At 40.4% G+C, this 22,636-nt stretch overlaps 1 protein-coding gene across 7 annotated transcripts in view; it reads right to left on the bottom strand.

The window, feature by feature from the left end:
- KLF12 (KLF transcription factor 12) overlaps positions 1 to 22,636 on the bottom strand; it is a 248,325-nt gene that overhangs the window by 133,658 nt on the left and 92,031 nt on the right. For 5 of the 7 annotated variants that reach the window (XM_074815525.1, XM_074815528.1, XM_074815526.1 and 2 more), the window contains one exon: positions 16,028 to 16,117. The exons of the other annotated variants lie outside the window; for them this stretch is intronic. In XM_074815525.1, coding sequence (XP_074671626.1) covers positions 16,028 to 16,117 — 90 coding nt within the window. The remainder of the gene's footprint in view (positions 1 to 16,027; positions 16,118 to 22,636) is intronic. 7 annotated transcript variants of the gene reach the window in all.

Genomic DNA, 22,636 nt, shown 5'->3' with positions numbered 1-22,636 from the left:
TTCTGAAGACCAAGGTACTCCCTTGCCAATTGCCCCACTGCTTCCCAATGAGGCTATGAACGGCTTCAACAGCTGCCTTGCCACTGAAGCCACCCAAGGCATCAACCAGGGTAACAGATCTACAGAACATTTATTCTGGGGCAGAAGTATTAAAAGACAAGAGCTGCACTTGGATTTAAGAAGTGAAGTCAAATACACAGGGTTGATGCGTAGATTTTGAGCACATTTTTATTTTTAGACTGAGGAAACAACACAGGGGTCAGTACAACACGGTAAAGATGAGACCACACTTATTAGATGTAAAGTTAATTTTTCCTATTAGGGACACAAAGTTCATTTGAACATCATCTAGTCCAGCATTCAGTTCATGCCCCCAAAAAGAGCAACAAAACAGATACCTGTGTTTTGCAAAAGGCACAGACTTCTTGTTCTTATCAGGGTGCAATGGAAGCAGTTGTTTTCCATCTGTGAATTCTTTACTGACTTAGAGGCTGGTTAGCCCAGATAAACTCTCTTCCATACATTCTTCCCTGACAACTGAACTCAGATAAGGTTCTCCAGCTAAAATCTGACCAGATTAAGATGTTCAGGGCAGTCGTGACAAGAGTGTTTTCCTTGGCCCAGCAGAGCCCAATCTCCCCCCCCCCCCCCCCCCCCCGCCCCTTCCCGAGTTTATGAGAATGATGAGAAGTTCTACTTCCTCAAGGTCAGGCCTGAAGTGGCGGGTAGCAGTGAACTAAATGATGTACTTGGGAGGAGACACACTCTGAATTCAAAATTAGACTGAGCCTTTAACTGAAGCTGGACCATAATGAATACATTTATCTGTATCTTATATGAAGAGGGGTTTTTTTTGAAGGCTTCAGTTTAGGCACTTTTTGCCTAGAGCAAATTGATAAGTGAATTTTAAGAAACAGCTATATAAATACACTACTGTGCTACAGATAAACAAAACTCTGAGAACAAGAAATGCAAAATGGGAACAGTCTTATGCACAATGAAGCTCATACTGAAAACCCCAGATGCTGCAAATGCTTCAAAACTTTTATGCTCTAATGAAACAGTAACAACGTCTAACAAATAATAGTATAATCCATATTGATCACTGTTTTTTAAAAGCTGATCTGATCAATGATCTCCTGCTATTAGCCTTCCTTTTTAAGCCATTCCACTAGCACCAGGCTCTATCCAAGTTAAAACATGGCAATTTCATGTTTGGTGCATCACTTCCAGATTATGAAGCTCCTCATACAAAAATGGGGGGCTTATTCACTTCAAGTTCCTTTCTCAGCATACATATTAATATTACATTAACACTGTATTATTACTCATTAATAACGCTCCCCAAAAACTAGTCCTATGACTTTAGACCAAATAGAGTTATGTCATGGGTTGTATCCTGAGCTTGAGCTGTGCAGTCTCCTGTTGTTTCTGCAGACATCAGTAACTGCTGGTCTGTCACACTCAGAAGATAGGGAATATATTGTGTGCAGTTTGTTTTTCCTCCAGGTCTGTAAGGAGAGGTATTGGACTTTATGTTTCTTCAGTGTAAACTTGCAAGTCATCTGCTCAGGGGCTTTTCTGTCAGGTTTTATAGGAGCAAACAGAAGCCAGGAGGAGAAACTGTTCCCACTTACAGAGTCTCACTAACGCACAGATGAACACATCCCATCTATGGAATATACTGAAGAAGGAAACATGACGTAGATCAAGCTTCCCTCCTTCAAATTACTATCTTTCAAACTATGTGAAACAAAATACCTCACTGCTGAGGATGCCTTGGCTCACGGAAATGTCTAGGGGCAATCAGCAGGGCGTCAACATAAATAATGATACTCTCACACCATTGTTTTTGCTCAGTCATGCCAGGACGATCTTACTGTTTCATGTGAGATAATGATGCAATAAATCTTAACAGATCTGTGTCACTGCACCTTTTTTTTTTTTTTTTTTTTTTATGACAGGCTCCCAAGATTTCTAGCATGCAGATACATTGCCTTCATAAAGAAAGGCCTTGATCTTGTAAGTCCTTGTGTGGCTCAAAAGGTGGATGTACTCCACTACCAGAAAAGCAAAGACTACACAGGGACTAGAAAGGATGAGTTGCAGACATAGCTCTCCACGGTGATTGAAAACTGCCGTCCTCTTGCACACGCGATCCTGCATGCTCAGAAACACAGCTTTAAAAACAAAACAAAACAGCAGCAGATTCCATCAGAAAAACAGGGTTGCAGGGAAATCTCCATATCATCCTAACCAGGGCACGCTGTGCTGTCGTGCAGCTCTGTTATTTCATATAATGTCACTTAACTGTCCTTTGCTGGAGTCAAGATGCCTGCCTTGTTCAGTTCTTTAGCACTTGCAAACTGCACGGCAAATCCTAAACCGCATGTTTCATCCACATGGCATGACCAAAAGCACAACTTTAAGGGCAATGGAGGTAAAGCAATGCAACTGCCTTGCATTGTTAATTCCTGCTGCAATGCATGAGTAAAACAAAAATTCAGCATTTCAGATAAAACCAAAAAGCTCAGTGAAGCTTTTTTTCCTCCTTTTTTTAAGTCAGAAGGTTTTACAGAGCTGCAGACAAAATGCAAATAGCACACGTCCAACTTTCAGGACACCCAGCTAATCAGGGTTTAGAAATAATTTTTTAAGTAAATTTGTAAGTAAATTATTTGTAAGAAATGCCAGTGCTAGAAGTTGTTCTCCTCAGCATTTTCACACTGTGTTAGAAGAGACAAAGAAAACAAAAAGTAAATATGCTAGTCAGTGATTTAAAGGAAAGACTCAAAACAGTTATTAGGGAAGACAGACTTGTGAAACCCTCAACTGACTTTCACAGCTGCTGGAGGAAGGATCCACGCAGGGCTGCGGTCAGCCTGTGGCTGCGGGCTCGGCAATGGCACCCATCACCACACTGCAGGCCAGCACTCCCCAGGCTCGGCAGATGGGCACAGCAGGGTCTGGTACAGGACAGCAGGAAGCTCCAACAAGAGAGACTGCCAGTGCAGGGTTTCATAGGGGTGGGGTGAAGGTCAATTATCAAAAATATAACCTTTTGTTTTTTCACAGGGCATATTTTTCTCTTAAAATTCCCACTCAGCAGTTATTCATTACCAGTTTCCTCCCGTTAGAGAAACTGGTTGGCAGGGCAACATATTCCCACCCTGAATTTCTATCCTTGTGCCTCCTTTCAGCTCCCAAGGACTGCGAGCATCACCAGTCCCTCTTCATCCTTTCATCCCATTACTGCCATACCCAAACTCCTTCACACAGGCGATTAATTAAATTGCATTTGGCATCCATAGGTGTGCACAGTCCTCTTGTTCTCTGGCGAACACATTCTGCAGTGGAGCTGGGGACTGAGCTGCAGTTCAGGAACACATGCTCAATGTAAAGCCCAGCTCCTAAATGTACATGAGAAGTGGTCAGGGCTCAGTTACTGATCTATGTCACACATCTTTTAGATGAAACAAATTACGGTTTGGGAGAAAAATATTTTTCCTTATTTTAAAATGAGTAGGGCAAATCCATCTAATGATACTACATGCAAAATTTTTAAATAGAAAGTTATTTTAGCATAGCATGCACTCCAATGGCTGATGTAATTTGCACTCACCATTAACTACTGGATAACAACAAAAAACATGTATCTTTTTAGAAGTTATATGGTTCTAGAATAGAACCAAGGAACATAATAAAAAAATCAAGGTAGACAATCAACAATAAACCTTGTCTCATACACACTTCACAGCATCCCTCCATTTGATAGGAACAAAATTAGTCCATAAGGAATATTTAAAATTCACTTCTTCACAAAAACATCTCTTGCTGTAGGATGTACTGGAAATGGATTAGTTTAATAGTAGAGTTAAAACAAAATTAAGAACAACCATCATACTTGACATGTAATACATTACTCTGCCTTAAAAAGCGAGGAAATTTAATCTAGTTGATTTCTTCCAAATATTTTAAAGATTTTTATACACCTCAATGGTTCTAGAAATTATGGTAGAAGGTTTTACAGATTTAAGGTTCCTGCATGGTATCCTGGCCCCAAGCCAGTGCCATGAGTAGGCAACAGAACTCCTATTCTTAAAAACTAAGCAGATATTTACATTCTCTGCTGGATGCTGAATATTCAGTACCTTTCAAGATCAAGCCCACATCACGCTTTCCACCATGGATCAAGTACCTCATACTCCACATATGTGACTTGGATTTAGTTTATTTTGAGCACCATTTATTTCTTTTTAACTTGGGGTTTGCAGGCAGGAACTTGCAAATATCGATTTATGGGAAGCTGCAAGTGTTTCTGCACAATCCATTTAAAGCTAACAAATTTCTAGATAAGACAGCTATTTTATTGTTCATCCTTTAATAAATATTTGATCCTTTCCTGACAACAGGAAGGTCCCAATCTAGGCAGTGAAAGTGGAATGAAACTCAAGTAGTACTCATGGGTAGGCTAGAAGCATTTATGGAATTTTAAACCAGGAAAAAATTAATGTTTGTGTATTCAATACTAACAACATGCGTATTTATTTTATGCTAACAGCTGTCTTAAATTACCACTTTATCCCATCAATACTCTGAATGGTTATTCAGGAAAAAAAATTAAGTGTATTTCATGTTTTAGACAAGCTATTCAGCCTAAATCCATTCACGAAAACTAACAAGTATAGTAACAAAGGAAGCAAACTCAAGCTTCAATAAGTCAAACTATGAATTGTTTTCCAAGAGCAGAGGTAAGTAATACTTACCTTTCCACTCTGGATTTTTTTAGTTTATCCTGTGAAAATGAACACTATTCAAAAACCAACTGGAATAGTTTTGGCTTCTATTTCTATCCGCTCTTTTTGAAGTTTTCTATCCTGAAATCAATAACGTTTTCCGTGCCAGGTTTTAACAGCATGTTTCAACTTGTAGACCACACAGAACTGTGGATGTTGCAGATCTAACACTGTAATCAGTTTATACCTACTCCCCCTAACCTGAATCTGTGAAATAACCTAAATTTAGAGAGAAAAACTCTTTAAGGTGTTCTAGCTTTTTTCCCCTCTTTTTCTGGTTTAGAGCACATCCCTGCACATGTCTGAACTGGCACAACCACAGAAGAATTCCCAGACCAGTATTCTACCATAAAAATCACAGCCCAGACCACTACTACTTCCACGGGGGGGCTTTTTTTGTTGAAAGCTGTTAATGATGTTAGTGCTTTATCTGCTTTTTATTCAACAATAGAACAACATATTTGTATACAAACCTTAAGTACCCTATTAAACATAAGGTTTATAGTCCTGTGAAGTTTTTACACAGCATTGTTCCACAATATCCAGTAGCCAAAGGAGTAAAAATCTTTTGCATGTCACTATGTTCTGAAGACCACAGCTTCTGCCCTCCCCAGAAACCTCATCCCACGGACTCCCTAAAAATCCACAACTCTGTTCTGCTAAGACTAATGGGAAAATAAATCAAGAGTCTATCACAGGAAATGCTCTCTTTGCCACTGCCATCTATATCATTAAATCTTAAGCTCTTATTGTAGTCTCAGGATGGCAGCAGGCAGGTGCAAGATATTTTAAGGTTTTGCAGGTCAAAACCAACACCACAACCTCTGGTTATCAGGAAATTCTCTGTGGAGCTCAGAGCAGTGACAACTTGCAATACCAAAGGTCAGAATCTGTTCACGCGGCTTCCAGTCTGAACACTGACAGACACTGGAGAGTGTACCAGAGTAGTATTGCTGTATGCTTGCTTTTTGCTTGCACTTTCTCTAGGCACATGCTATGAGCTGCCATTGTATGGGTAAGAACCACCTTTCATGTGATCCACAGTGGTCGCTCTGGTGTTCTCGTAAAGTCCCACATGGTCAAAACCAAAACGACCACTGTTTGTGTGGAAGGAAGAACAGGTTGGAGCTGTCGTAATCAGTGACAGCTTTGGTGTGATGACCTTTAAGTAATGGAGTTTGAGACCCTGATGAGAGTGAGCAAAGAAAGACAGTAATAGAAACCTAGTCCAGATTGATCTAGACCCTCGACTATAGAAGAGCAGAAGTTTTCAGGAAACTAAGTGGGATCCCATGGGCGGTAGCTCTAAAAGGGCTAAAGAGCACAGAAAAACTGGAAGATCTTTAAGGACAACATCAAAATTCAAAACCAGGGCATCCCACAACTCAGAAAAGGAAGAACTATCAGGAGACCAGTTTGGCAGACATGGAACACATGATAGAGCTCCAGTGCAAAAAGGCAGTATATAGAGCAGGAGAAGCAAGCAGGGACAGGCTACAAGGGATGAACACAGAAATATCGCACAGGCACACAGGAGTGGTATCAGGAAAGCCAAAGCTCAGGTGGAGTTCAGACTTGCAGGGAATATCAGAGGCAACAAGAACTTCTACCACTACATCAGCAGTAAAATGCTGGACAAGGTAGCAGAATGAGGGTGGGTAAGTTATTGACAGTCAACATCAGTAAGGCCAAGGTACTCCACTGCCTTCTCTGCACCACTGCCTTCACCAGCACAGCCTTCATGCTTAGAGACAGAGTCCAATGCGAAGAACTACCCGTCATGAATGAGGACCAAATCCTGGCGATTACCAACAAGTCCATGGGACCCACGTGCCTGCATGCACAGACATTGGGACAGCTGGATGACATCCTTGCAGCACCCTCCTCTGCCATGCTTCAAAGGTCCTGGAGACCATGGGAGATCCCTGATGACTAGAAAGCAAATGGAGCACTTCTCTTCAGAGAAGTCCAGAAGGGTGATCTGGGACACTGCAGACCAGTCGGCTTCTCTTTGGTCCACGGAAAAATCACAGAGCGAGTCCTCTGGGAACAGATAGTCTGGGCACCGTGAAGGAGGAGAAGGTGCCTGGCAACAGTCAGCATGGATGCACCCAGGGTGAAGCATTTGGTTACACTAATGGTACCCAATCATGCCTTTCCTACCTCAGTTGTCCCTCCTCACCAAGAATTCCCTGTTCCACAATGCAAAACAGAAATCCACAGTTGGTCTTTTATCAGTTTATACCTTCCTATTCAAAAACAGCTGCTGTTCAGCATTAAAAGAGCAAAACCACCAGAGAAATCCAGCAAAGAGGACAAGAAAACATTCAGAGCCACCAGGCACCCAGTACTTGAGAACTACCAAGCCAGAATACAACCAGGCTGTATCCAAACCATCTATCTGGCAAAAAGCTATTAAAGAAAGTGGCAAATGTCATGAAAGGGCACCTACAATATTAAAAACATAACTGAGCTTATCCATAACCCAGATAGGAGATGGTGATGCTGCTGTCTTCCAAGGACAAACTGACACAACTGCTAGGGAATTTCCAGTAACTCACCTACCACAATGACATAAGCTCCACACACAGCATCACAGATGAAGATCAAAGTCGGTGCCTTGATATCAATATTGATCTCTAGTGTAAATTACGAAAGTAGGAAATAGGCTACAAATGCCATCAGAGCAGCCTAAGGAGGTGGGATGCAGGTGACACCCACGTGGCTGGTGTCACCCCAAGGAAGAAGGTCTGTGGAGGCATCTAGAGGACACAGGGCTGGGGAGGCTGATCTGACATGAGCCTTTCTGTGAACAAGCCTCACTCGAGAAGACCTGCGGTTCTCCCTCTATTGCATACCCAGAGCCTCTCCTCCTCTGCCAGCCCCTTGCTCCCTGCCCACCCCAACTAGCTGGGGCTCCATCACAGGGGTGTCCTGTGTGGAGCTGCCACAGGCCTCGATGTCCTCATCTGCCTGGACTCCATCCTTGGGCAATGCCAAGCATGGGCAGCAACCTGTGCAGGCAGGGGAGGATGAACTTTTGTTGCTGTTGGCTTTTTTGCCTGTGATTCTTATGATATTCTAGCGTGTTTAAGTGATGCAACCAAGCAATAACAACATTTATAAAAGGATGACTGTGAAAGCAGATGCCCCTTAAGTAACCATTTATTAAATACTCATCTGCCCAGTGTGAAACAAAGGGGGATGGTATGAAGAAAGGGAATTTTACAAAAAATAAAAATAAAGAAAATATCAAGAAAACAGGATCCTTAAAGTAATTTATGTCAGGGCTCATCTCCACAGGGAGAAATAAGGAAAAAAGCCAATAATGCTAAAAAATATAGAGCACTCTCGGTACTTCCCAGCAGGATACAGAAGAAGAGTAAAATATACATTAAAAAGACTATTTATAAGGCAACCTGAAAAAGAAGAGTTAAGAGGCCATCAACAAACAAGTGAAAACAGAAGTAATCCCTTCTCATAACAAACAACAAAGATTAAAATAATTTTGGTACTATCATAACATAGTGGCATTTGTCTCACACTGCTGAAGTGTTCTGTGATACTGTAAATTATTAAGTTATATTCGCTTATGCTTATTTTTTCTTAAGCTAGCCAGTATATAATAATAATAACAACACACACTTAGACAGTAATTCTCACTTCAAGTATCTCAGTGTCCTTAAAGAAATAAAGTATAGCAATTATTCAGACGAAAACCAGGAACACAGAAAGATTTGACTTCACTCTGAGCCAAAACAAAGGGAAAGGATGAGAGCCCAGTCACTTCCATTTCTCTTCCATTCTGAACATACCAACATGCCCCGTTCAACAAAATACAGACCATCATAATGAACTGACTACTCTAATGAGCATCTAAAAAAAAATAAAAATCCATTAAACTCACCAGTGAGTAGAACAAGATGACATGTTATGATTAACTTTTCTCCTAGCAAAATAATTTAAAGATTTTGTGATTCACAAGTATTTCATTGAGACGTTTCAATGGAAAACATTTTAAATAAGGAACTCTGAACCATGAAGAAGTTACTGTGTATCAGCAGGTCTGCACTACCCATCTATACACATAATCACAGACAAGAGGTAAATGTGAGGTAATTCAAGGTAGCTTTCTTGTTAATAAAAGCAGGATTACCTAGCTCACCTTCATCAGTTTCTCCATAGGAGCAGAGGGACTACATTTGCTTGGAACGTACTGAATTTCACTACAGTTGCAACCTGGATTAAACTTCAGATGCCCTAACAGGTAAGTCAGCAGATCAGAAGAGTAACTGCTTTTTAGATGCCAATAACTGTTTTGCATGAAGTCTAAAACTCACATTACTGTATCTTAGAATTGCATTGCACTGTGACACAGAGACCTGTGTTGAGTTTCAATGCAGAAGTGCAATAGGATTTTAGACTGCAGTGTTGTATACAGCTGATATACGGCATGCTCTGTGCTCCTATGACTGTAGTGTTAATACCTTTTTGGCAGGATGCAAAGAGCAAAAATCAATACCTTGCTGGTTCCTCAATCAGGATTGCAAACTAGACAAAATTATAGTTAAGCTGTGGATACTGGATTCCCAAAAGAAACACACAAAATTCATCGGAACTGGGGTTATCAGGGAGAATGACATAAGTGTAGATATTAGAAATTTTTCTTACACTTTTTTTAATATTTTCAACTATTTTTTAATGCAGTAAAGGAAATGTTGACCTTTCACATCTCTATAGAACAACCAATTTTCAACCCAAAACATGGATTTAGAAACACACAGTAATTGACAGATATACAACTTGTATGTACCATGCTTGTTTTTCTTTATGGCTAGAGCTCCTCAGCTGAATAAATCTTCCATGAGATTCCCATCATAAGCTCTGGTAGCAAAGCAAGCTGAGAGGTCATACATCATCAAAAAAGTGGACTGACTTCAAGGTGAGCTCACGAAATAATTGACTGGGGACAGAAGGCAACCAAACTGTAATCTCACAATGCACTTCAGCACTACGCTCAAATCAAAGGCTTGACTTTCCCTCTCCCAAATCTAGCATTATTTTTCAGCCCATATAAACACACAAAACTTACCAATTCATGTATTTAACACAAGACATATTGTGTAACTATGATTTTTCTACAGAATTATAACGATATTAAATTATGCTAATTTCTGGGTAATAACACACATTCTCTTTGAAACTCTTTCCAGTCTTGCAGATAAAATACTATGCTTCTCCTCTACCAAATCCATTCTCATAAAATCTAATCTTTTAGTAAGTGAAATCATCTTTTTGCTGCCCTTCTATCATTATAGATATGGGAAACCTCTTTCTGGTATGGCACTGTTAGCTAAACAAAAGCTGCTTGGAGCAGAGATCTTCCTCTGCTTCACTCCTTCTAGACTTGCTACTACCTTCCTAATGGATATGATCATTATTATCTGAAGATGCCCATTAAAACAGTGTGTAAACACAACTTCTGAATAATTAAGCCAAGATATCCAGGACCACCCTTTACTTATGTAGTACCCAGTGCAATGAAGTCTTCACCCACAACGGAAAATCTCCCTACCACACATACAACAAATGATACCAGACAGAGTAAGGAGTACATTCCCTGCAGTGCTCTATAACAGCCAACTTAACTGCCTAGGAAAGAAAAGCAATGGCAAACAGAGGTCAGTAAATTAAGTCTCAGAGGATCTAGGATCCTTCTCTTACTGAGAATTTCAGACAGCATCATATATCTTACAACCCCACCTGCATTTTCTATCTGTAAACTCAGTTAACTTGGCAAAAAGACTGCCTGGCAAGCGTGACAGTGAGTGTGTGCTGACTGAGCTGGTTAAGCTATCATTTCCTATTAGTCTTAAATCTATTACCTTTCTATTGCATTTTTATGTCTGATCCCTGGGGAAAACAATCCCAAATAAATAAACCACATCTACAACCATGGCGTAAAAACCTCTTAGCTCTCTATTCTCTATGAGGGCTGACTTCAAAAGGAGTAAGGAACATGTGCAACACTGTAAATACTCAGTATCTGGCAAGGCAGCAGTGCAGAGACATGCCCAAAGCAGATAGTTTGCATCCCAGAAGCAGTAAAGGTGTCTCAGGATGTAGTTTCAGATACAGTTAACCAGCTCTAACCACAGGCCTTTGTCAAAAGCAGCACCCACAATCTTCCTCCCACCCTTCCCCTCTCCATAGGATAGAAGATACCCAGAAGATTTCCTAACAGCGTCACTGCAGGATGTATACAGCCATTCCCTTTCTCCTGCTGGGTTGGGTTTTCTTGGATCAGCGATCGGTTGACTCAACTCTCCCCAATGTCATTCAGCCACTGGCAATGGATACAGCAGGAATGTCAGGTTGAGAGCAAAGTTGTAGGAGCTGGCTACCTTTTATTGTTCACGCGAGCTTCAACATGAAACAGCACCCACAGTACTTATCAGCTTCTGGTGCTCCACTTGGCTTAATTAATTCAACTAATGTAGCTGTGGTGCACCTTTCTGGGTTGCAAGCATATCCTTCAGCAGTGCTTAGGGAATACAGCTGTATCTCCTTAGGTACGTCTCACTTTGCACCATGACTTTGCACCATGCCCTGTAGGTTATGTCCTTACTGGTCTTTGTGATCAGATCTTGATCTCCTTCTGAAGAATGCCATATATTTATGGCACTGTAAAGCAACTAATGAATTGTATCAGCTGTGTTTCTAACACCTCAATAACACTCCTCGAGTATCATCTATTGCAAGATGAAGAAAACCAACAGAAACTAAGAAGGGCTAGTTTCTTTGCAGAACAGATTGTTACATGTGCACTGTCCCTATGACATTTGTTTCCCCAAAGCAGTTGTTCTAAACATGAAGTAATTCAGAAAAGAAATTCAATGAAGCAGAGATTCATAAATTACAACAGCAAATACTAGAACTGCTTTTTCTTCTAATAATACAAAGAATATACATAAGCTGAATGAATCAACATGAAACAGTTCCCCATATAGACAAGGTTCAAGCTTTGCTATTGAGACTACTCTCAACTGAATTTCAATAGGTATTTTTGGAAATCTTTGAAAATGAAACAGATTTCTGTCACTATGACCCAGGCTGATGTAGAATACATTTATGTATATAACAACATAAGCACGGACAGCATTCTTCAGACGCAAGACAGCAAGATAATTTGGCTGGAGACGAAAGACACGGAGAACAATATTGGCTTGTTAAAGGGTTTTGTCATTGTAGTCATTCTTCTCATAATTCAGCCATTATAAGGCATGGGAACAGAGATGGATCAAGCAGAATTAGGAAATTAATTCAGAATATAGAATCTTCAAATAATGATTTGAGGGGGCAAAATACAGGCATAGGAATGGATGAGACTGTAGATCTGGAAAGAAAAAATTAGATTGAATCTGATGAAAATTAGAGGTTCATTATTCTCTGTATTTGAAGATCAATTGTGGACATAAGTCCCACATTCATATCTCCTTTTAACAAAAGCTTATGGCCCAACTCTGCAAATACCTGAGAATGTGTAACTTCATGTGTCTAAGTCAGACACATTTACCAGTTTTAGAAACTGGGCCACATCCTGCAATGACCAGCAAGACTTTCAGACTTCACACTGAAGTCAGTCAACACTGTCCCTCCTAACTTCTTGATAGTAGCCATCAGCTCACAAATTCACTGCCCAGTCTGTATTACCATTTAAATTAATCCAGTCTCTGCACATTTTTATAGTGAGGAGTATTACTTTTCAATTGACTCAGCCAAAGAATGAATATTTTTTCCTGCTGAAGTACCCCACCTACATGGGGAGGGACCACCTTCTTCACATCCTTCTCTGAAGCTGGTTACTGACATACAAAAAATTTTACTGCAGACCAAAAGATCTAAAGCTGTAGGTCACTGGAGGATATTAAATGATAAGCAAATTCACATTTCTAAAGTAATTCTACCAATTTATTAGCAATGCTAGCTCCTGTTCCACAGTAGGGGAGATAATAACGAAGCCTTGTTAAAGGGCAATGCGATATCTTTTATGTAATGTCTTTTTTTTCATTTGTGATAAAGTCATTAAAGCAGCACTGTGTCTTCTTGAAGCCTTGAACAATAGACTGCATTAAATTTCCTGTGCAAAATTAAGGACAGTAGTGCACTGGAAAAATAAGCATCTATTCTTGCTAATGCTGATGGCCTTCTAAAAATCATTAAACTATTCTAAATTGGTGACAATAAAACAAAGCAGAACTGTTTTAACTTCTTCCAAAGCAAAGAGTAAATCCATTTCCCTTGTAAATACTTCTTTGTTCCATACTTGCCTACTAACCTATATCTCATAAGGCATGTCTCCTTTATGGGCTGCTTAAATCCCATGCTCCCACAATCATCTAGCTTGAACTCAGTGTCTTTTAAACCTGGGTTGGTAACAGTTTGTCTTCACTGCATCAATGCAGGCTGTAGCTCCTAAGTCCTGCCCACCTCTACCCTAGTCACAAGCTCGAAAGAACTGGTGCACTGCTTAGCCCTTTCGGGGCCTGGCTGTACGAGATCGTCACACAGCACCACGAGGGGATTTTTCTGCTGCCACTGGAAAGGGCTAGAAGCTGATATTAGATAAATTCAGATTAAAAATCAGGTGCATGCTTTCACAACAAAAACAGGTATCCACTAGCACAGTTGTGGGAGGTTCTTCACCATGATCGGTCTTAAAATCAAGATGATGTTTATTTAAAACATGGGCTCAGACTTAACAGCAGACAATTCAAAGTGGTCCCACACCCCTTCTCAGACATAAGATCAGATGATAATATCCCAGCTTCTCCAAAGCCTCATTAGCGAGGCATGGCAACTCAGTGCTCTCTGGTCTGATCACTCAGCACTCACCACCCTGGTTGATGGCCACTGGTGCTCCCGACTGTTGGTTTCACTCCTCCACAACTGACACAGCCTGAAGGATCCCCTAACCACAGACAAAACTTTCTTTTCATAACCCTTAAACCATGTCTTTTGCCCTTGCAGCAAACCTAGAGCCAATAGCAGATACCAAGCAGGAACAGCAAAAAAATCCAGCTGTCTTCTTAGGGGTTTTGGAAAAGTTTGCCCAGTCTTGCCTGGTGTTCAGCATCCTAAGTGATGAAGCTTTGGCCACTACCTTCAGGAGACTCAGAATGCTGTCTTAGTTTGCGAATTTTCAAAGTAGAAATCACATCTCTCTGCATATGCATACACTGCAATGGAGGTGCAACTCTAGGGACTCTGGGTACTGTAACACCACAGACATCGTAATTTCAAATTCATACTACTTGGATCACACTTTAGTTCCCACTCCATGCTTCCCAGTTATAATATTCATCTTCTCAAACAGCTCCATTGGCTGTTTTCGGTAATCACATCCTTCAAACACTTGTCCCTGTTATGTCTACCAACATCTACATATTCAAAACAGTCTCTGAAGCACATGCTAAACATCTGTTTCAACCACCTTTCTCTTTAGAGTTTAAGCTGTTTGCTGGAAAACTGCCATCCTAATGGCTAGCTCCTCTGTTAGTGAACTGGAGAATTCATTCTGTATTTATTGATTGTTCCCTAATGAAGAGTCATAAAGGTGCCAGAGACTCTTGACCAGACACTACTTAATTAGTACCAAAGCACATAAAATCCCAAATCAAACCAAGCTCTTTGTCCAATGGCTCAGTCGCTGGAAAAGAAAAAGATTACATCATTTTCTGCTTACACAGAAGTCCGTAAAAATTTTATTAAAAAAACCCTAAGGAAATTAAAAAAAAAATATATAAATCGTTCATTTCCTTCCAGTTCCTAAGACACCAAATAGGTCTTCAGAATCAAATCACACTTTGCTAAAGGAAGCATTCTTCATAAAGGTCCCAGCAATATGCATCATGCATAGAATTTATTTTAAACTAGACAAAGGCAAATACCAATAAAACATTTGTCTTCTGAACAATATAACGAAAGGTTTTTGCTACATATAAAGACCTAATGCAAAGCGTACAGAAGGTATTAAAAATCACCTCTGATGGATCTGTCTATGCATCATTGTGGCTCATACAATAGTCCGACTTTTATGTTCCCTAAAACTATGCTGTATTGGAGTATTTTCTGAGGGTACTTGCTGTTGAGAAGGCAAAAGATGAGCAAACACTCCATCAAATGTCAAGGTTTTTTTCTCTCAAGCTTAAAGCCTCAAAAACATCCTGAATAGCTGATATCTCCTTGCAAGTCTTTCACATTAAGTCATCCTGAAAGTTAATTCCCTCTCTTCCATATCATTTAAATTCTCAATTAAATAATTGAGAAATTAGCAGGAAGGAAAAAACACCAACAGAAGGAGGCAAAAGCCTGTCCCTACATGGCAAGTGATGCTGCTTCTGTTATGTTCTCTGCTTGTTAAGGGCATGCGTCTTCAGAGCAGTAACGTTGCTTGGATTCTTTGGGTTAATGTTAAGATGCACACAAGGAAATAAAGATTCATGATAACACAAAATCCATTAAACACAGGTGCCCTCATAGTAATCTACAATCCCTGATGTAATTATTACTATACAACTAAGAAAATACCCTTAATACATCAAAAAACATATTCTTCCATTTTCCTAAAATCTACCACTCCAATGTCAAACACTTGTTCTGCAAAAAATTCAAAATCCTATTCATGATCTCTGTCTTGTATTCAGCAGTTGACGTGATATCAGCTTAAACCACCTTTAGCCTTCTTATCATAATGATAAACAAGTATATTCCACCAGAAAGAAAGCAGGTTTGCAGAAACAGAAAATGGAGTAGGACAAGCATATAAAGGATGAAACAATCACAGTAAGGCAAATATCCCAAAAAGGCAAAATAGCAAAGATATGTGTGGGCTTCTCAGACATAAGAATTCCACCTCTTTACTGTAATCCCTTCTTCTTTCCTGTTTCTCTAAACCGCACCTTTTTGTAATTGTAAAATTACACCAACAGTATCTCGGCTATCCCAGATAACTTCAGTAAGTCTTCCACAGAGTTATTTGTGCTCCTGGCAGATGAGACTAGATGCTCACTGGTACGTCTCCCAGGAAAACGAGCTCCAAAACAGCAGAAATGAACAAAAACATAGAAAAGAAAATGACAATACAACAGGAAGGACAGCTAACCAAAGAGAAGCTCAGGAAGGGCCACCAGTGTGCTGCAGAGCAAGGTCGCACAGAAATCTCTGCTTACCCCTTGCTCGGATTCCAGCAGCTCTGTTTTGACTCTGACTGCCGGCATCCCATCAAGCATTAACATTCTGTTCTCAAAGGCGCTGATATCCTAAGGCAAAAAAGGACAAGGTTAATCAAAAAAATGATGAAAACACTGGTTTAGTTCTACTATATTGCAGAAATAAGTTTCTTTTAGTGGAAATGAAGTTAATGAAGAGGTAATACTAATTTCAAGGAGTAGCTACCAAGTTACTACTACTGTTAAAATAGTAAATTATACTTTCAGTTATCCTTAAAAGACAACTAAGTCTTTGTAAGCAACAAGGGAAAATCATCTCCAATTAGTACTTTTTAATTTGAAATTAATCACGTAGGTGCACATATATAAATTCCTTGCTTTAGACCTGGAAAGGAGAGCAGTGATGTCAAATAGATACTGGTTTTTGGCAGCATACTTAGGTATATCTGATTTCAGTCAAAACATTTGTACTTCTCTATTACCTAGAGAAAGCATACATTTGAATTCAGATGTTATAGTGAAGGCCTGTACACACACACCCCATAAATTAACACACATCAACACCACCTCAGATTTTTATATCATTCATTATCTTGTAAAGTTATCAGTGTTTGTCAGTGAAAATCCCCATGCACTCTGACACAAAAGAAATAAAAAAGCATGTTAAAAACATGTGTTGTCCTTGCAGTAATGGGCAACATATGCTGAGAGCTTCAATGTGAAGTGAGATTTGCAGAATTGTGCTTCCCTGAATCAACATCCCTGCTCTGAATGTATAATCCCACTGTTGCTGGAGCAGTTTACACAGACATGCAAAACAACCTCTTGTGCCTTCAATTCAAACACTACCTCCCACCTGAGTCAATTTTCTATTCCAACCAAGGCTCAAGGCCAGTGTTTGAAAGCTAGCCCCTTCAGTTGCCATTCAGTTTGGAAAACACGGAAAGAATAAAAGACATTTTATCCCTCAAGCTAGAATCTGACCTTATGAATCCAGACACCTTGGTCAGCTGTACAGAAATACGAAGATGTCACAGCTGTTTTTCAAATTGCTAAACTACAGCAGGTATCACTTATAAGTAAGTGGCTGTGAATGAGTCGCTTATCTGCAGCCCCCTTTGGAAGGCAGCACTTAAGACTGGAAACTCACCTCTGCTCTAAGCGTTACCTAGTAGTCCTCAATAGACATATTGTAATGGAAAAAACACTTCCCCTGTGTTTCACGGGCAGCAGATCTGTTCAGTGCTGCATGGTGCTGTTATTTATAAGGAATATGCTCATAGCCCAGCTTCTTACCATGGCTGCTTCAGGGGAATTTTAAGAAAAATAGCCTGTCCTAATGGAGCTTCCAAAACATGTTTTAAAAATTTACATTACTTTAAACATTTTCTTTTTTTCCAATTAATCCACCTCATCCCAGGATCTTCATTTTTGGGGATATAAATATTGCAGCAAGTGTTTATTTTTGCATATTCCTTTGTTGTAATTTAAATAACATGCTGAAAAGCAGGGAAACTGATACGACCATGCTCCAACACGGTGCCACAGACAGAGCAAATGACCTGCTTGCAATCCCATTCGCCCTCACTTTGAACCCCATGTATTACAGCACACAGAGCTGTGGTTTGATACTACAGGGCAGGCAGGAACTTGATGGGAAAGCTGATAAGCGAATGCAACAGCAAAGCAAATGCAACTGCAATCTTTTTTTTTTTTTTCCTTAAAAAGTAGATTGAGATAGTTCATAAAAAGCTCTAAACACTTAAGTTATAAAATTTCAGATCAAACAAGTAATTTTCAGAACACCTCTGCATTCAAACGTGTGAATGAAGATGAGTCAAGCTGTTGAGATGTCCCCAGTCCATGTTATGCTACCGCTGGATATCTACTGTAGTTTAAGCTTGACACAACAGGAAGAAGAAGAAAAAAAAAAAAAGTCCTTCCTATGTCTTCGCAGCCGTTTGTTTTGTGCACCTTGATCTTTATTCAGCATTCGAGGCATGAGGTAGGGAAAGAGCAGGAGGGACTCCGATGCCACAAAACAGCTAGCTGAACTTGTTCCAGGCTTTACATCCCTCTTCCCAGCAAGGGCGGTGCACTGTTTACTTATCAGAAGCGGATCTCGGGTGTCACTGAGCTCCAGCGGTTTGGATGTGGTTAGGGGTGGAGCAAGAGCAGGAGCCACCCTGGCATTCCTGGCTCTCCCAGCGCCTATTCTGTAAGCAGAGAGGTCCCTCTCCCTTCTTGATTTATACGCAGCACAGTTGAGTTTTACAGCAAGATCAGGAATATACCATCATCAAGCATCCCTTAGGCTGTTTAGCTCATAGACAAAGAAGGATGAGCTGATATTGCTTCGTGTCCCTGAGGAGGTCTTACCCGCCTGAACCAAGGGACGAGGCTGGCTAGTGCAGGAGGCACAGGCAGGAGGAGCGGGGAAGACAAAGCGCCATGGAGGAAAGGCAGGTTTAATGAACTGTTAGAATCTGATTAGAGGCTAATGTCCCTTTTAGTGCTTTGTACCAATTTACAGCTGATATACTTGAACCATTTTTCCCCACTGGCTGTGATAAACTCATTAGTTTTAAAAATGCAACCTAACCAGAGCCTTTGAAGTTTAAAACTGATAAATCATGAAAACCTGACTAGTTCATGTACCATTTAACACATTTACATTTAACTAAATTTTCATAGAGCTTGCTTCCTCTTTTGTTCTCTAAAATCGTATTTCTTAAAAGCAGTGCTCTGCCTTTTGAGTGCTGGTATGAAGAGTGAATGCAGTGAATAGCTCTGGCTTTGGGGTCATTTATAATTCAGAGTAACAATAATCACAGAAGTAGATTGTTTCCAAGCTATTTCATCCCTTCTGCATTTATAACTGGAAGGACATTGTGTGACACATCCTGGGGGACCACTACATGGTAACAGTTGAGTAGATCCAGTCTGTGTGCTCTACATATGGATGACATGTTTAGCCCAATGGTCGTCCAGAGAGCAGATCTTTCCAAACTGCACTCTCCTGCCCTAACGAGCGTTTATGCTACAGTATGTTCAAAGCCATTCAGCAAATAGGATGTAATTGCTGAGGTTTGCATACAGTGGGCAATCATCTAAGGCAAAGGGGCTTGACTCTTTCCCACAGGGGCTGGGAGTGTGAATTGAGATCCCCCGGGAGCCTTTCCGGTCAGCCAGGCAGATGGAGCATCCACACCTGAGTGAGGCCAGGCTGCTCCAGCGCCCCATGTTAATTGACGACACTCAGGAGACCCACCAGCAGAGATTGCCGATATGATGTATTGAGTCAACACATTTTTCAGGCCACAGTCCCCTTCTGGCTCATTCAATTCTCTTCATCAAATGCAGCAGCCAGCTTCCAGCTCCCAACATTGCCCAGGTGAAGGTGACCTGAATTTGTGATAGCCCTTCCTTCTCCATCCTCCTACCTCCTGCCCCAACCCACCTGGTGGACTCCAGTCACTCACCTAGGTAAAACACATAGCAGATGTATGTCCTAAACTGGGCATATAATCAAACCAAACACTGAATGACCTTACCAAAACATCTGTTCTCTTGGATCAATAAACTAACTCATCCTAAAAGAGATCAAACTCTCTTTCTCGGTGCCATGCGCTGAAGCCTTTCACTAATCACTTTTGGCCATTTATTCCCTTGAAAGATTAATTAAAAACACAAATCATACCCAGGCCTGTATGGGCAACTGCTATTAGAGCATTCGTTATAGAAGACAGCTAAGCTTCTGGCCTTAAAAGCTCTTCTTCTGAGAAGCTATGGCAATCGGTCTACTAACAGCACTCTCCCTGCTCCTAAAATGCCTACATTTTCAGTACAGCACCACTGTAACTACAACTGGCATCTTCATGCAGATGACTTTTTGTTGCAAGTTTTAATCAAATTATCTTTGGCTACTTTAGAGGAAGAGAAAACAAAACAAAAAAATTCTATCTCAACCTGGCACACCACCACCCTCCCCCCCCCCCCCCCCCCCCCAAACCCTGTAGTGCTTACTTGATTATGAATTACACTACTATGAAATTTGGCTCCATCCACGGCTGCGGTTTTGTGGCCAAGGTTGTAATTTGGCCAAGCCATACGTTTAAGAATCATGCTGCAAACTTTTAACAGGGGAGCTACTGCCACAACCAACCTCCTGTCCTGAGACGCCACCAAAGACACCCCTAAACCCCCTCCATAATTTCTTCTAAGCAGAAGATGACAGAAACTGCACACTCCACATTACAGTTGTCAGCTCTCCCACTGTCTAAGATTTTCATGTCTAGCTGCTTAGTACTACAGCATGAGAAATGAAACGATGCTTTCTCAGACCTGGCCAAACTGTGATGGGCACAACCCCATGCAAGCCCAGGAAGAAAGCAGTGAGCTCAGGCTTCAGAGCACCCAGAACCCAGATCTCACATTTCCTGCATGGATCGACAAACATTCCCGTGCAAGACAGCCTCCTCCTCGTTTCATCTCATGAACGCAAGAGATATACAGAAACAAGGCAGATGATGCTAATTACTGCTGTCACTAATGAAGGTAATGGGTTTGCTCAGTCATGCTGGAGAGCTGCACACTGGCAAGACAAAGCCACTGATGGTTCTGAACTTCTCCATGAGACACCGAAAACATCCAGCTGACAATTCAATGCTTTGTAACTTCTGGTGGGTTGACCTTAGCTGCCAGATGCCCACTCGGGCGCTCTCACACTCCTCAACAGGACAGAGGAAGAAAATAAGATGGAAAAGATCGTGGGTCGAGATAAAGACAGGAAGATCACTTATGAGGTACCATCACAGGCAAAACAGACTTGATGTGGGGAAAATTAATTTAATTTATTGTCAATTAGAGTTGGATGGTGAGAAACAAAGACAAAAACTAAAACACTTCCCCCCATCCCTCCCTTCTTCCCAGGTCCAACTTCATTCCTTCATTTCAACTCTTCCTTTACTTTTCTGTGCAAACTTAACTTCTAACATGACACACTTTCATTTTTGAGAAAAGAAGTATCAGCTGGGGGAAAAGCAGTCTCATATTCAACATTCAAGCTACAGTAAAAAGTTTCAAGTTTAAGGGGAGTACGTTTGAATAGCTAAGAGCAGAGAACAGCCCTTAAGCAGTCTTTCTGTCTCAAAGCTATGACTTACAACTTCCCCTGCCCCATCTTCTAGTTAATTCTACATAAGTTTTCTGCACATGCAGTAATTTAATTCATCATTATATTCTCATTTTATGGCTCCAAAATAGAGTCATTTTTGTGAAAACAGTGTTCTTGATAGCTCAGAAACCCAAATTTTTAAGTTTTTCTTTTTTATACAGATATCTGAGAAACATCACTGAATTAACCATGAAGTAGCCTACATCACTTATATGCCCTAGCAATAAGATTACCTTGTTGATTTTTCTGAACATAAATACCTAAATTTATATTATTCTCATTACTTACATTACTATACTGAAGTTATCCATCAGTGCAAGCAAGAGACAGCATAACACCTCAGGTCAAAAAATCTGAAGTGATCCACTCAAGGCAAAGCTTCTGAAGATATGACAGATCCTTTTAAGGATATGACTAGATAAGATTTCCAAAGTTTGAAATTGTTTTTTCTCATTGTTTCAAGGGGTAATAGAATGAAAGATTACCATCTCTTCTCAAATATAACTATCTCCATAGGGAGAGGAAGCCAAGGAGAATGTCTTCTTTCCAAATTCTCACAGGAAAAAATCATTCAATTGTCTACTACCTCAATCTCCCGAAGACCTTCATTTCTAAAGAAGTCCTTTATATACCATACAAGGAGATTTGTTAGTCACTTAAACGTAGTTATCTCTAGGGTGAAGCATACCAGTTAACATTGCCACAGTATAAGAGCAGTTCATTCCAAAAAGTGAAGGAAACAACTATCTGATAGAAAATAAAATTAAATTTATGTGGCTAGAAGATAATCACTCAACTGGGAGTTCTGCCAGGAAATCAGGGTTAACAGCCCATGTCTTGCCATAAGATCTTCATCATATGTAATTATGTCTATAGCTGTGTGAAATGTTCATAATGAAAGCAGAGATTCTGGTAGTTCTGCATTTTACTCTGAACTTGAATTTCCAGTCAAATTCCCCAGAAATAAAAGGATCATTTGCATTTATTGATGCTTCAAGTAAAACCAAAACAATTTCTTAAGAAAAAAGTAGAGTGAAGCCTTAAACTTCACAATGTTTTCATGTGAAACTGGGTGGGGTTGATTTGAGTTCATTCCAATTCAAGATGAAATTCCTTTAGTGAGAGAGAACGCAGAATTTGTGAAAGCCTGGGTAAACAATATGGACAAACAAGCTGCAGTTTATGTCCTATCTAAAAAACAAAAGCTTAAAACACCACAGCAATGGACTTCTGGAAATATGCTAGGACAGCAGCTCAGCACACGAGTGTGAAGAATAATTAACTAAGGCTAACAACAAGGTTTTTTCTCACTGATCTACAAACCTCTCTCAGGTCTGCTTGTTAGCCCCAAACAGAGTTCAGGGTGGACCCAAGTGCAGCACATGATATTCCATACATCACCTCACACTGTAAGAGGTCATGGGAGGAGTGCA

This window comes from Strix aluco, chromosome 2, assembly GCF_031877795.1.
Source record: "Strix aluco isolate bStrAlu1 chromosome 2, bStrAlu1.hap1, whole genome shotgun sequence".
Classification (NCBI taxonomy): domain Eukaryota; kingdom Metazoa; phylum Chordata; class Aves; order Strigiformes; family Strigidae; genus Strix; species Strix aluco.
The sequence above is the reverse complement of the archived record's forward strand: the minus strand, read 5'-3'. Positions and strand labels throughout refer to the sequence as shown.